Here is a 16,473-nt window from a genome sequence, read left to right as displayed (position 1 = left end):
AATATAGAAGTAAAATAAACAAGCATCCACACAGTTAATAGAAAAAACTAAACAAATGCAACGATAAGGAAAAATCAAGTAAAAAATCCTACTCAACTACACCCATAAAGCTCAAAACTTATATCCTACTCCACTACACCCATAAAATACAAATCACAACGATAAAATCAACTCACCTCTTCTGCCGTCCAGGCAGACATGTAGCAAAATATATCCAATAAAACCCATTGACAATAAAACCATACAGTATCCATAGAAACAAAACTAGTACAAGTCTAGATAGTACAATAAAAAAAAAAGAAATCAAACAAATATCCTCGCGAACTGCAGGGAGACTAGCGACTGGAACTCTTCGGACAACCTCAACCTGAAATAGTAATAACCACGGGGTGAGTCAACTCCTCAGCGGGTAAATACTGACATGCATAGTAAGAAATATAATAAATAACACTAATCATGCGTACAATCTCCTGATATAAGAAGGATAAATGCAACTGAAATAAATAGGAGAACAACTGTACTAACCAAGACCTGGTGTATGGATAATAAACCGAGAGGTGTAGGAATTCTGTATGCATGTCAAACAAATTCATCCATCCAATATGCAGCATACAAGTGCATCAAACACAAGCAATAAATGCATAAATGCGTATGATGCCAATGATATGTCCTGGTCACCCCTACCGTCAGTCAGCCATCTCACACACGATGGTGAGACCGAGTGGGTAGCGCTGTGACAACCGTGCACTCTGCCATCACTGCTCCTGAGTGACCGAGTGGACGGGATGCTGTTGGAGTACACCTATCCTCCTACCTCAAATCATAAGTGGGGGAGCACAATGCTCTCATCTCCCTGAGCCAGTCCAGAGGAGGGATCCCTGCCGTCTACTACGCTGCGTCACACTACCCATGAGCGGACCAATGGAGCCAAACAGAGCAAACCTGTCTGCCGGCTACCACGCTGCGTCTCCAGACCAGCGGAGCATAACAGAGTAGAACTGTCTGCCGGCTACCACGCTGCGTCTCCAGACCAGCGGAGCCTAACAGAGCAGAACTGTCTCTCGGCTACCACGCTGAGTCACCGGACCAGTGGAGCCTAACAACAGAACTGCCACACACCCTGCCTGACATACCACTAACCCATGAGTGGTGGTGTGTGCAGATCTATGTAACTGGCGATGTGCTCAATAATAATGGAGCCGACTATCGCACAACATGCAATCATACGAGATGGGGCATGATACTAAGCATGGGAATATCCTGAACCTATCCATCTCTACAAAATGTGTACCATAGGACAAATAAGTCCAATCAATAGTCTAGTACACAGATCAGATAAAGTATAAAAACCTATGTCCTGAACATAATAGAGCATGGTTATGTCACTACCCCTATAAGCATATATAATCAGGTGGGTACTAACATGAAATACAAAACAGGTAAGCAAAACAAGCATGTAACAGGTATCCGGTAGTGACAAACCGATGCAGATATGAAACATAATTATTACTACTTGTTAAAAACTACTATGCATATCAAATGAATTTGATATATCTAAAAGATAAGTCAAGGTACCCGCCTCCAATAATAGGATCGTATCCGATCCAAATCCGACGTTGAGATACTCGTCTCGCGTCAAAGTCCTATGTCATCAATATATACATTTTTATTTAGCTAATATTCAATGAAATAGCTAAATAAAAATCTCTAACACTAAATTAGGGCAAACCCTAATTAACACATTAACAACTAATTACACAATCTATTTCCTACACTTAATTCAACCCATAAACCTAATAAATCTACACATGATCGTCTAACTACAAAACGTATCAAATACCTACCCTTACCTCAATTCACAGCCGAAAAGGTTGCTGCCAGAAAGGAGATATTGCTGGAATCTACCTCCCCGCCCTGATCAAGCTGCTGTCCACCAATCGAATACCCTACAATACACAAAACCTCACCGCTGGAATCAAACGGATCAAGAAGAAGATCACGCAATGGAGTTTACGGATCAAACATCAACCCAACTCGTAGCTTCCTCTCTGATGAAACCCGATTGTTGCTGTGCTGAAGGACCAGTGCAGAGTAAGCGGGCGACAGCATTAGTGCACAGCTCGATGGTCAGAGTTGGAAGGGAATTGGATGCCGGCGCTGGAGCAGAGGAAGAGATTGGCCGGCGATCTAGGGCACAGACGAAAAGAGTCAAATGTCGCGACCGGTTCCCCTGTGGCGTCGGCGTCGGAGGAAGATAAGGAGACGGTATCGGTGGCTTGGTGCTCGACGACTATGGACCCAAATCTAGGGCACGCTAGAGAGATTTGGTGGTCAGGCTGCGGTGGCTTGGTGTCGGGCGGTGCTCAAGTGCCGGCGAGGAGGAAGTCGGGCGGTTGTGAACCCAACCTAGAGCACGGGAAGATCGGCTGAATCGGGCGACAGACTGCGGCTAGGGCATTGCAAGAAGAAGAAGCAAGAAGAAGAAGAAGGGGTTCGAGCAAGGGGAGAAATAGGGGGAGATGGAACCGTCGCGTGCGGTTAGGGCAAGGATTGGCGCGAGTTCGGCGTGAGAGGAGGCTCGGCGCGGGGAACGGCGTCGGCCACGCGCACGGGGGAGGAGAAAAGAAAATAAAGAAAAGAAAAAGGAAAAGGAAAAGGAAACTTTTCCTCGTTAAAACGAGATAGCCTAAACAAGTTTTTCCGGAGTCCAATTTTTATCCCCTTAAACTCGTCATACGAGCTCCGAAAAATTCCCGAAAAATTTCTAAAAATTCCGGAAAACTTCTCTTATGGTTATTCACCCTTTCGGTATTTTACAATAATGTTCGTAAATTCTTCTAAGGCAATCTTAAGGGTATTTACTTGTTCCCTTAGCCTCTTGTTTTCTTCCTCTAAGCTATGCAATTTATCACCAGGGCAAACATTTTCTAATTTGTCCTAAAAAATTCCTAATAGTTTTACATGCATATTTTTCATTTTAGCCTTATCTAAGGATCTCATTAAACTAGAAATTGGATCAAGTAAATCTTTAACTCTTTACCTCACTTACCATGTCATCTGATTCATACCATGTAATGCTAGCTCTATGTTTGACTCCTTTCTCTCATGACGATGTATCATTCCAAGTGGGCCTTTAGGTTCCTCCTCTTTGACTTTTCCTCAACTTCTAGTTTTTTTTTTCTCCTTCTCCCTTTTCTTAAGTTTTGGGCATTGATTTTGAATTTGTACTTTATGGCAATTGAAGCACCTCACTGTTCTTCTACTTTTCCTCTTCCCTAGTATCTTCATTACATTACTCCTACCAATATTTAGTTTTCTAAAAGTTTTACTTGTCTTACCATGTACGCCTCCTCATTGTTATCCATGGAAGAAGATTCGGATGATGATTTTGGTGGAATTGGATACTTATTCTTCTTCCCCTTCTTTTTACTTGCTGCAAGGGCTACATCTTTTCTTCTAGAGGCCTTTTCTACTATTCCTACAATTCTTGTTTCATGCAATTCCATAATAGAGAAAAAAAATCTTTCTAAACTACATACTTCAAATTTCCTAGACATGTGAAACAAATCTACTATGGATACCAATTAAGGTCTTCTTGAGAATGAATTGACACTTTAAGTCATGTCCAATTTGACATTGTTTCCTGGATGCTTTTCAATTTGTTAGCTAGCTACCTTGATCTTGCAATGAAATTTTGCCACTATTTCCATTTTTTTTAATCTTGAATTCAGTTATTTGTGCTCTCAAGAGGATCCATTTTGCCACTTTGCCTTTATTTGACTACTTTATGGACTGGTATGCTGTAATTTGATTGATTTTGTGCATTGGGAGCACACTCAGTAGATGGCGCTCGACATTTCAATTTGTTGTGTATTCCTCTCTTTGTTTCTTTGTCCATTAGCACATTCAAAATGTTTTGGTTGACATCACTACGCATCTCAAAACCATTTTTCATGATTAACATCATATCAAAAAGTTGGTTTTGAAGAATGCCTTTATTCGTCACTTCCGCATAATTCGCTTTCAAAGGTAGATCCGCTACCTTAGTAGCTCCCCTAGTGCCGGCCCCACGGATATGGAGGGAGGTATGTGCAGGTACACAAGCCATAGGGGCATGGTGGGGTAAATCCCAGATCGTCAGTTCCTGAGAATTGACCCCCGACCATTACGCCAGAGATGCCATGCACCCACTATTTGCGCTACGCCCTCGGGGCGCATAATTCGCTTTCAAAAAAGGTAGATCCGCTACCTTAGCGGCCCCCCTAGTGCCAGCCCCACGGATATGAAGGGAGGTTCATGCAGGTACACAGGCCATAGGCGCATGGCGAGGTAAACCCCATGTCGTCAGTTCCTGAGAATCGACCCCTGGCCATTACGCCAGAGATACCATGCGCCCACCGTCTGCGCTACGCCCTGGGGGCTCATAATTCGCTTTCAAACTTTGATGGATGAATGCTCGATCCAATCACCATCTTGATGCTCTCTCGGATTTACGTGGTTTGAATCCTCGTTCCTGCTCCACGATCTATATGATCATTTGGTGAATAACTCTTGAAAGCCCTCTATACTTTCTCTTTCTTGGATTTTTTCCGGTTGTAAAAAATCCTCTTACAATCTTTCAAGGATGTTACAATTTAGGCCTACAACTTAACACACATTTCAAATACTTAAGTAAAACCTAACTTGAACCTTTGCCTGACCATTTAAACACATCAAAACTCATGATTGAGCACGACCACCTAGGGCACGATTGCATCAACATAAATCTATCAGTTAGCCTGGCCTTAAAGCTAGCAAATAATCATTTACTTCAACAGAAAGTTCACATTCATGATATCAACATACAAATTTTTCATAGACTAGCAGCAGAATGTCCTCATTGTGAGATCGAAGCATTTTTTCTTGCATAAAAAATACCACTAGATTAGAGCATTTTTATTAGTCCCTGTTTATTTTTTATTTTCCATTTCCTCTATCCACTGTAGGTGTCACTTGGTAGAACAAAAGGCAAAATATGGTTCTTGAGTATGATAGTTTCCCCATCCATTTGCTTATTCTCAATACAACAACATTTTGTGTTAATGAAAGTGTCGAACTTGGATCTCCTTGTCAGAAATGCTACAGTCAATTCTAGTCTACTAACTCTCGGTTGTAAATCTTTAATTTTTTCTGCTGTTAAGTTAGATTCTTCTCTCAAAGATATTTTATTTGAACAGGGCACAATGCTTCTGGAGATGAATAAAAGTTCTTCTCTTCCTGTTGTCCTTGAGATGAATCAAGGAATTTCTAGCTCTGATGCATGCCTGCTCCTCAAAAGATTGGAGAAGACTGTTTCACAAGAATTTTCAAACCGCAATTTGAATCTAATTGAGTTATCTCCTTGACATATATTTTCTTCATTTATGCTTAAAAGGGGCATGCCACAACTGAGTCATTTTGGAGGTAACTTGATGAGTCGTTTGCTGTTTTTCATAAGGGCTTCCAAATCTTTGCATAGAAGGGACCATGCTAATTAATTGTGAGTTAAGATTATCACTAGGAAATGAAGGTTGTCAGTTTTCAAAGATTTAACAATATCAGTTTTGTTATCATGTCAAGAGCTGGAGCCCTATACTGCGTCTACAGGTAATATATGTTGGATTTGTTTGTGATACCAAGAAGCAACTCTTAGCAACATTGGTAGCATAAAATTGGTCATTTCTAGAACAAGTTCTATTTTATGTTATACGAATAAACTGAGTGATGTTTGTCATAAATTAACTGCTAGGCCTCTACTTATACTTTGGTTTCGTATAGTTAGAATATTTGATCATGGATGAATCCTTTTCTCATTTATGAAGCTACATGTACCATTTTAAAACTGGATGAACGAGTCAGTTTTGCATAACTATTAATCAGTAACATACAGCTAAACTCCTTGGTAACTAGCCAGTTGTCTATAGATTTAAGCTATCAAGCTCCCAAATTTTCTGGTTTTGTTCTTGTGATGGCGTTATGGCACCACCCTTTCTAATTTCACATTCTACTGCAAGCTGATTGCTGCCGACACTGAATAATTCAGAGATAAAACTGAAATTCTCACTCTTGCATTGGGGCCTTTCTAATCAGATACTACAGCAGTGATTCATCAGTGGCTAATTTTACGTTTGCACTTGGGTAAATAGATTATTAGCACTTATGACACGGCAAATTAAATACATGATTCACTCTTAATATTCCAATGAGCAGAGCATTGAAAGCTCCTAGTAGATTTTCTGCTGTTTATTAACTGTTGTATGCGTGTAACTTGAGCACAATATATACAGGGTGATGATGTCATTCAAAGGGATAACCTGTTGAACAAGAAGCTGGATTGAACTGCATCAATCAGATGGTGATTCACTGCTAAAGAAGTTTATGGCTCATTAGCTGAATTATCTATGTGGGTATGAGGATTCAGTTGTGCTAGGATGACTTGCATGAACTTTTTTGCTTGAGATATGCGCAGCATGTGCATTCATGGACTGTAGAGAGTGAGGGATGATGCCTATCCAGCGGGGAAGACACTGAGAATCACCAGATAATCCAAACTAGGTGAACTTATGCATGTATTAGTTTCTTTAGATTTTTGTATCCGATGGAGAAATGTATAAATCTATCTTAGATGTCTTCAATCTAGCTGCTTGCATCATATTTAAGAAGATTTTGCACATGGATGGTGCTCTTGAAAAACACCCTCGCATGGACTTCTGTCTATACATCGGGGAAGTTCGTTTTGCATAAACACTGGAGAAGTTCGTTTTGCAAATGCAAACAATAACGCCAAGTTCCAATTCTGAATTTTCCAAAGAAAATGCATTTTGGAGAAAATTTGACGCAAATCTTTGAAATATAATAAGATGATGATATCCTTTGATTAAATTTCAAATTTCTATAATGGACTTTCAACTTCAAGTTTATGTGATTCGGCCCTAACACCGACAAAATTTGGTATAACCACCCACTACAGACTTGGTCCACTAAGACTTCCTATTGACATGTTTTCCTTCCATTTCTCTTATACCGGTTGAGATTGAATACTTTTATACTTGGTGGGTACTTAGTTCCTCCTAGTCTGTTTTCCAATTATATAAAAAGAGGTAAATTATAAAATTAGTTTATATTTAATCGTTAAGTTGGATAGGGGGTGAGACTATTTTCTGATTATATTAAAAAAAGTAAATTATAAGATCAATTTATAATCAATCAACAAATTAGTTAGATGATGAGGGAGAGTTTTTTTTCCTAAGAATATGTATCCACTGAAGAATTAATTTTTTATCTTATTATAATAAATTTATTATCTTCTAATCAATTGAATATCCCGTAATCAATTGAATATCCCGAGGGATAAAGGATTGATCCTATATCAAATGGTTAAAAGTATGAGTAGATAAAGGGTGATTAAAAATTTACAATCTTAAAAGTCAAAGTCCGTTGGATGTTAATAAATTTTAAAAAATGTAAATGTGAAACGTCGTAGAGGAAGATCTAGAAGCGAGATTTTTTTTTACAAATAAGGAAAACCTATACGTGTAGCTTCTTGGTAGATAAATTCTATGTGAATTATTATGAATCACTTGTACTTTGATGTTCAAGTGGATTTTAACTTACGCAATGCCTCAACTATAGTTTTGTTTTAGTTGATGATTCAGTTAATTATCATAAATGATTAATTAATTTATTTTTGATAAAAATTAATTAATTTTTAAATATATAACTCCGCTTTAAAATAATTAATTTACATGATCTATTAAAATAATTTACGATTCTAATATAAAAATAATCTAATTTAACTTTTTTTTTCATAATTAGTCACCTTAAGTACGTTAGCTGAAAAATATAAGATTTTAATTAATTTTCAGTTAAAAATAAATTAAATAGTAATTTTGATAATCAGCCACTAAATTATTAGTAATTAAATCTATTTATCAAATAATGAATAATTTTGACCACGTATTGCTAAACAATTAGTAATTAAATTTATTTTCTCAAATAATTAATAATTTGAGGTATCCCATATGGTGGTACCTGGTTATTTCTGACCAGCCGGTCTCGTTGCTCGATTAGCCATACCTGATTTCAGAGTACTTGATGTCCCCGAACACTCAGCATCCCCGAGCACTTGACATCTTTGACTACTTAGTGTCCTTAAGCACTCAGCGTTCCCAAGCACTCGATGTCCCCGAACACTTAACGCCCCTGATCACTCGATGCCCCGGACTTACTCTAAATCATCCAATCTAGTATTCGACCTCAACCTCCGACAGTCTGGCATAATATGTGGATATTCTTGGAGACACGATTGAATGACTATCACTCTTTGGTGTTGGTATAATTTTTCTTGGGATTAAGGTTGATCAGATTGACTAAACTCGAGTTGGCTCGAGCTTGAGTTTCAATGTTTGGACAATATATGAATAAAAAGTCAAGTCAAAGTTGACTAGAGACTTGAATGATAAAGTCCTAATTAGAAATTAGACAAATGAGAAGTTCTATCTGGAGGTTAGGCAAATAGAAGTTCTAGTGGGACTAACTAAACCTAGTTGGGAACTAAGATTAAGTCCAAGGTGGGTTGACTGAGAGCTAAACACTTAGCACAAGGGAAGTCCTAGTGTGACTAGGCATACCTAGTTGGAAACTAGGTTAAGTTCAAGGTGGGTTAACTAGGAGCTAAACACTTGACACGAGTGAAGTCTTAGTGGGACTAGACAAACCTAGTTGAGAACTAGGTTAAGTTCAAGGTGGATTAGTTGGGAGCTAAACAGTTGGCACAAGTGAAGTATTAGTGGGACTAGGTAAATCTATTTGGGAACTAGATTAAATCCAAGGTGGATTAGCTGTGAGCTAAACACTTGACACGAGAGAAGCCCTAGTTGGGAACTAGGTAAGGGAAAGTCCAAGTTGGTCAAGAGTTGACTGAATATTTAGTAAAAAAGTCCTGACAGGTCATTGTTGACTATATTCTAGGCAACAAAAATCCCAACAAGTCATGGAAGGGTTCGGGTTGGGAAAAGGAACCCTAAAACCAAGTTTAGGGAATTAGGCATGGGCAATTGATTGGGTAGTCAATCAAGGCTATAACCAATCGATCAGGTGATCGATTGAAAGTTTTTCCTCAGGAAAGAGTTTTGGGTATATTGGGTATTGATTAAGGCCAAAGCCAGATGATCAATTGAGAGTATTTCCTTGCAATACAGAAGGGTTCTTGATTGATTGGGTAATTGATGTAGGGGAATAAACTCCAGGTGCGACATTTGAATTAGAGGTTTACAGAGAAAGACATAGAAAGATAATTTATAAACAAAGAGTAGTCACTGTAAGTACCCCGTGGTAGTTTTAGTGTGATCATCCAAGTCAAATTAGGTTATGTTGTGTTTGATCTTTGTGTTTAACTGTGTAGGAACTTAGGAATATAAGAAGTCGAGCGAAAGACGCATCTAAAGAGAACAATGATATGAGAAAGAGTAAGAGTCGACGGGCTCGATGCATCCAAGGGATTATGTGCCGCGGAAGAGTACGCTTACGGACAAGAAGGAAGCACCCGACATTTCTAAGGGACAAGAAGCCGGAGCGGAAGATTGCTCGAGGAGAAAGTCAGAGCATCACACAATGAAGATCAGCTAAGGAGTTGTTCTGCTACAAGGAAGGCGCCTTCAATGGCTTGGAAGGCACCTTCCATGAACAATGTTGAAGGTGCCTTCTAGCATATTGAAGATGTTTTCAGATGACCTTTGGTTGAAGATAAGGTTTTATCTTCGGTGATAAAACTTGGCTGACTGAAGGTGCCTTGAACCCAATTTAAGGCACCTTCAAACTTCGGATAGGGTTTTCTAGGGGCTATAAAAAGACCCCTAGAGCTAGAAAAAAATAACAACTTCTGTATTCATTTCCTAGCAACATTCTGAGCTATCAAAAAGTGTAAGAGACTTTTCTGCTTTCAATGAAGGAGATCTTTCTAGTGCCTTCTGTCTTGGATTAACAACCACCTATGTTATAATCATGTAAATTTTGGTCTTCTTATGTATTTCTTTTATAAGTTGTTATTTCTTTTATGTTAATTATTTTGGTAAATTAGTTGTGCTTACTAATCAAAGTCAAAAGACCGAGAAAGGGCTGCATTTTATTTCAGGCTATTTATCCCCTCTAGCTAGCCGCACTGAGACTAATAAGTAATATCAGAGCTCAACCGCCTTAGAAAGACTAACCGCTAATTGAAGCATAAAGATGATGGCCAGATCCAGCATCTATCCGGTGAAATTCGAGGGAGATTTTGCAACATGGAAAAAGCGCATGGAGATCTTCTTTAAAATTGATGTTGAAATTTTCTTAATTATAAACTATGATTTTGTAGCACAAAAGGATCAACAAGGAGTTAACAAAGAAGAGTACATGTGGATGAAAAAGGAACAAGCCGACTTCGTAGTTAATGGCTAAGCGGAATTCCATCTGCTTAGCGTCCTTCTGCCCCTGGAGGTTAGCTGGATCAGAAGGTATGACTCTGCAAAGGAGCTCTGGGAGAAATCCTGGAACTTCACGAGGGCACTTTGGAGACAAAATTAGTGAGACGGGACATCCTCTGAAGTCAACTGATGAATCTCCGGATGAACAAGGGAGAGAAGGTAGCTCAACTCCATGCTAAGATCTAAGATCTGATCACCCAACTCAATAACCTCGGAGAAAAGGTAACAAATCATGACTCTTTAAGGTACACACTTAATGCCTTTCTGAGAAATCCAAAGTGGTCAGTCTTAGTAGATGCTTACTATATCTCTAAGGACCTCAACGTAAGTACATTTGAAAGTTTATTCTCTACTTTTGTACTTCAGGAGTCATGTTGTGTAGATACTCAGGGCATAAAAAAAATCAAACAACATTGTCCTAAAAGCTAAGGAGGAATTAGAGGCCGACACTTCCCTTAATGATGACGAAATGACATTTATGGTAAGAAAATTTAAGAAATTTTTTAGATCTAATAAATTCAATGACTTGACAACTAGTGAGAAGACTTGGTGGGTCGAGAGACTGGTCAATAGACAACTGTTGGTGTAGCGGGGCCGGCAAGAGGGGGGTGAATTGCCTACAAAAAAATATACCCTCCTCATACTTTCAACTCAAAAATGCAACAGTAAGAATAAGATAAATCAATAATGAAAGTAAAGCAGAGAAAAGAAGACTCAGTATTTTACTTGGTTACAACTTAGATGGTTGTTAATCCAAGGCAAGAAAAAGAGCACTACGAATCTCCTTCACTGTAAGCAGAGAAGCCTTTTTACACACTAAAAGAGTTCACAAGTTGATAGGAATTTGTTACAGAGTTGATTTGTTAATTTCCTAGCTCCAGGGGCCTTTATATAGCTCCTTGAAATCTTATCCTGAGTGTTGAAGGCGCTTCTAAGAGGGTTGAGGGCGCCTCCAAGCAGTTTGACTGGATAAAGCTCTATCCGGTTGCAAACGATCATGAAGATTGGGTCTGAGGTGCCTCCAATGCTCTTGAAGGCGCCTCGGACAGGTCTGAGGTGCCTTCAAGGTGATGGAGGTGCCTCAGACTGGTCTGAGGCGCCTCGGACTGCATGGTATAAATAGTTTCCAGCTTATCTTTTTCCTCTTCTTCCAAAGCTCCGATCGCTTGGGTGATTTCGGTCAACCGAAATAGGGCTCACCCGAACCCAATTTCCGGCCTTCTCCTCGAGTAGGCTTCCGACCCGACTTCTCGTCCCTTGAACGCCGCACACGTTCTTCTCGTCGACCAATGTACTCTTCCGCAGCTCTTTCGTCCTTCGGACGCACCGAGCCCGTCAACTCCCTTTCCGTGTCGTCCTTCTCGCTAGCTGCGTCTTCTGCTCAACTTCCTGGGTTCCTAAGTTCCTGCACATTTAGACACAGGGATCAAATAATAAACAGGACCTAACCTAACTTGGTTGATCACATCAAAACAATCATGGGGTTCAACAATCTCCCCCTTTTTGATGTGCATCAACTCAAGTTCAAGTTAGGGTAAAACAAACAAGTAATAATTTAAAGAAATGATTAAACTACCAGTTTAAGCATAAATTTGTAATTAAAATAAATTGCAACATTAATTTTTGAAAAGAATATAAAAAATTCAAATGAAATGTGAAAATATTTCTAACTCAAATGTGAAAATATTTCTAACTCCCCCTTAACTTATACCTATCTCTCCCCCTTTGATCATAGCAAAAACGGGGTATAAAACATGTTCAAACTAACTTCTAAGTATTTTAAAATAAATTTCTAAGACTTTTGAAAGAATTTCTAAGTTAAAAACAATTTAAGAATTTTCTAAGTTAAAACTTAGGTAAGAGAAAAATTTTTCTAATTTAGTTCTAATTTCAGAAGAAATTTTAACTTAGGCAAAAAATATTATTTGAGAATTTTCCTAAGTAAAAATTTTATGCAAGAAATATTTTTCTAAGTTTAAAAATATTTTTGTGGAATTAAAAAAAATGTTAAAGAAAAACTTTCTAAAGCATTATTTAATTCCAATTTTAATGCTTTTCCAGAAAGTTAATTAAACATTTTATTTCAATATTTTGGCTTCCAGGTCGTGGCGAGGCACTAGGTCTTCTTGGTTATTGGAGCAACAACCACTTCCTTAGACAAAACCACATAAAGAAACTCATTGTTTAATTTTTTCGCTGTAAGCTCTAACTTAAAAAAATATTTAGTCTATAAATGATTTTGGAACTAGTAAAGGTTCCTTCCTACTGGATTAATTAAGAACTTAGGGGTTACATAGTTTCTAGGAACTTTTCTAAGTTGTCCTTGATGCTTTTTAATATACCAATTTAATTTTTCATAAACTCTAAGTTTTGATTTTGGAAATTAATTAAGCATGCTTGATTATTTATTTCAATTTTTAATTTCTCATTTTTTTAATTTTAAAATATCATACATTTCTAGTGGACATGCTTTTGCTAATTTTAATTTATTCAACATTTTCTTTTTCTAACTTTGCTAGATCTTTTGTAAGTACTTTGATAAATTCAAAAGACTGAGTAGGGGTGAGATCACGTACCTTACTTACCTCACTTGGTGATGCTCCCCCTTCGTCGCAGCTTTCTTCTTCTTCTGATGATCCTCCCTCTTCATCTATGCTCATCTCCGAGTTGGTTTCTTCGAAAAGATGGTTGGCCATCAGTGCTAATCCCGAGAAGGCTTCGACTTCGGATTCCGAGGATGATGATTCATCCCATGTAACCTTCAGACTCTTGCTCTTCGAGGGCGTTGGTATTTGAGACTTTTCTTTGTCCTTTTTCTTTAATTTGGGGCGGTCATCCTTGATGTGCCCTTCTTTATTGCAGTTGTAACACCGGACCATCCTTATGTTGTGCTGATGCTTTCCCGGTTGCGATCGAAATTTTTTAGTTTTAAGAAATTTATTGAAACGTCTTACTAGTAGCGCCGCTTTGGTTTCGTCGATCGATGCTTTGGAGTCGGGATTGTCCTTTTCGGCTTGTAGGGCAATGTTGAGATTTGACTTCTCTACCTGTTTAGGCTCTGCAAGTCGAGACTCGTGAAGTTCGAAAGTAGAAAATAAACTGTCTAAACTACTTATCTCAAAGTCCTTAGATGTGTAGTAAGCATCTACTAAGGACTCTCATTCAGGAGTTCTGGGGAAGGAGTTGAGCGCGTATCGGATCGAGTCTCGGTTCGTTACCGATTCTCTGAGGTTGTTGAGTTGAGTTATTAGCTCCTTTATGTAGGGACCTTTGTGCCCGTTAGAAGGGGGGGTGAATAGCGTTTCGTCGCGCTTGCTTGTTCTTGCTTCGTTTTGATAATGTGCAGCGGAATACAAAGGCAAAACAAAACAAAACAAAGCACTCACAACGCTAACACCTAGGATTTACTTGGTATCCACCTCAAGAAGAGGTGACTAATCCAAGGATCCATACACACGACACAATCTCCACTATGAACACCTCCTTCTCGGTCACAGCCGGAGGTGGAGAAGCCTCGTACAAGCTCACACAACAACACCACACCACTACAAGAAGAGAATACAGAAATACAAATGAAATACACTTCTTCTTGCTTACTTGTTGCTCGTTGTTGCCTCTTGAACCTTGGAGAAACACCTCTAAGTGCCTTCAAGAACTGACAGTGAAGATCTGAAAGCTCGTGTGAAGAATCGCAGAAAAATCACAAGAGAAATCGCAAAGATCTAGCAAAGAAAACACTCCGCCAAGGCTTTATATAGTGCTCCCAATTGACCCAAAATCGTCCCAATCGATTGCCACGTCAGCACCCAACAATCCCAGCCGTCCATCTCCTGCAGCCTGCCCAACGGTCACTTCCCAATCGATCGACTGATCGATTAGGAACATCTGAATTGATCGACCGATCGATTGAGACCCATTCTGTTCTCTCTGGAAATGGCTGGATCGATCGACCGATCGATCCAGCTATTCTTGCGGCTCCTCACGCGAGAACTCCAGGTCCCAATCGATCCACTGATCGATTGGGACACCCAATCGATCGCCCGATCGATTGGGAAGCCTTCTGTGCTTGCGAGTGATACTCCCAATCGATCGACCGATCGATTGGAGCCATCCCACACTCGCAGCACACTCCAATTGATCAACCGATCGATTGGAGCCGTGTTCAATCGATCGTCCGATCGATTGAACACCCTGGACTTGACTCAAACTCAAGTCCAGCTCCCCAAACCCAACTCTCGGTCAACCGTGACCAGTTGAGTCTGTATGCCTAGCATTTGGCCACACCCGACTAACCTCGAACTAGCCATTCTAGCCTCCTCCATCAACGTTGCGCCCCTCAGATATCTGCCCATCCTTCACGCCTTGCCTTCAGGAGCTTCCTTCAGCCTCATCCTAGTTATCGAGTTTTCCTTGCCAAATCACACTAGGATTTACCAATTGCCTGACTCCTCACCAGGACATTTCCTTTGCCAAGATCACACTTGGACTTTCCAATTGCCTGGCTCCTCACCAGGACTTTCCCTTTGCCAAGATCACACTTGGACTTTCCAATTGCTTGATCTCACTTATCAGGACTTCCCCTTGCCTAGATCACGCTAGGACTTTCCAATTGCATAAACTCCAGTTAGGACTTCCTCCATTGCCTAAACTCCATTTAGGACTTTACCAATGCCTAAACTCCAGTTAGGACTTCACCATTGCCTAAACTCCAGTTAGGACTTTACCAATGCCTAAACTCTAGTTAGGACTTTCCCAGTCAAGTCTCCTGTCAACACTGGCCTACTTGACTTGTCTTCTCATTAACCTAGTCAACCCTTTGACCATCTCCACAACTGGACGATTGCCCTAGCAATCTCCATATATTGTCAAACATCAAAACTTAAACATTATGACTCAAGCTTGACCCAACTCAAGCTTAGTCAAAATGGTCAAACTTGACCAAGGGAAATTGCCCCAACAATCTCCCCCTTTTTGATGTTTGACAACACCACTAAGTTAGGCTAAATCCCATAGCCTTAACCTCTTCTTTATCACAAGGCTAAATCCCATAGCCTTAACTCCTTCTTTATTACCAAGGCTAAATCCCATAGCCTTAACTCCAACTTCATAATAAGGCTAAATCCCATAGCCTCAACTCTTCCATGACAAAGTATGAATGAAGGTCTAACTACCTCCAATTCTCCCCCTAGAGGACAAAACTTCCCCTTCTCGAGATGAAGGCCTAACTTAACCTCCAATTCTCCCCCTTTGTCACACATCAAAAATATAAAACCAACTCTTCTCCATAAGAGTTAACTCCACGTTGTTTTACAACCTCACTTGTTGTTAACAATACCACAATGAAGATTAGATCCTCTTCATTGTCCCCAAAGCTCCCCCTTGAGCCTTACTTCACTTCACTATGCTCATCCTAGAGCATTCATCATCGCATCAATGAAGGTACCATCCCCCTTCATTCTCTCCAATGCTCCCCCTTGAGCCATGATCTCCATTACCATGCTCAACCTAGAGCATTCACCATTCTAACAATGAAAATCCCATTTATTGTATCCCAATGCTCAACCCCGAGCATCAATCTATCAGAAGGATTAACCACCTTCCATGGTCTTTGAAATAAGATTTATGTTTTCAAAGAGTAACTCCCCCTAAAAATATGGTTAAACTTCTATCATTGCACCAACAATGACTTGGGGTTCCTAAATAATTAGGAAAACCAAAACTCGAAGTTTTGAGGTTCAAAATTCAATATGAAACTAACCTCAATCTAAACTTCACCTAAGTCGACATTAACTAAACTATGCTTGTTTTCATCATGAAAACTCCCCCTAAGTATATACAAATGTATTCCAAAGGGTTAGGAATGGTTAATGACCCTTGAAAACCAAAACTTGAAGTTTTAAGGTTCCAAAATTCAGAATTGAACCTAAACTTTATCCTAAACTTCATTTTGGTATTTCTTAACCAATCCATACCTGTTTTCACATGAAAACTC

The 16,473-nt window shown here is 39.4% G+C and overlaps 1 protein-coding gene across 3 annotated transcripts in view; it reads left to right on the top strand.

The window, feature by feature from the left end:
- LOC122040908 (recQ-mediated genome instability protein 1-like) overlaps nt 1-6,680 on the top strand; it is a 62,685-nt gene extending 56,005 nt beyond the window's left edge. Inside the window, exons 8-10 of one of the 3 annotated variants that reach the window (XM_042600397.1) lie at nt 5,217-5,442; nt 5,529-5,625; nt 6,306-6,680. In XM_042600397.1, the coding sequence (XP_042456331.1) occupies nt 5,217-5,384 (168 nt within the window). In that variant the 3' untranslated portion in view covers nt 5,385-5,442; nt 5,529-5,625; nt 6,306-6,680. Of the gene's footprint in view, nt 1-5,216; nt 5,626-6,305 lie in introns of all 3 variants that reach the window. The other 2 variants (XM_042600395.1, XM_042600396.1) reach the window with 2 other exon arrangements.
- The last annotated feature ends 9,793 nt before the right edge of the window (nt 6,681-16,473 follow it).

The sequence above is a fragment of the Zingiber officinale genome, chromosome 2A (genome assembly GCF_018446385.1).
Source record: "Zingiber officinale cultivar Zhangliang chromosome 2A, Zo_v1.1, whole genome shotgun sequence".
NCBI lineage: Eukaryota > Viridiplantae > Streptophyta > Magnoliopsida > Zingiberales > Zingiberaceae > Zingiber > Zingiber officinale.
This window is presented reverse-complemented; position numbering and strand designations above follow the sequence as displayed.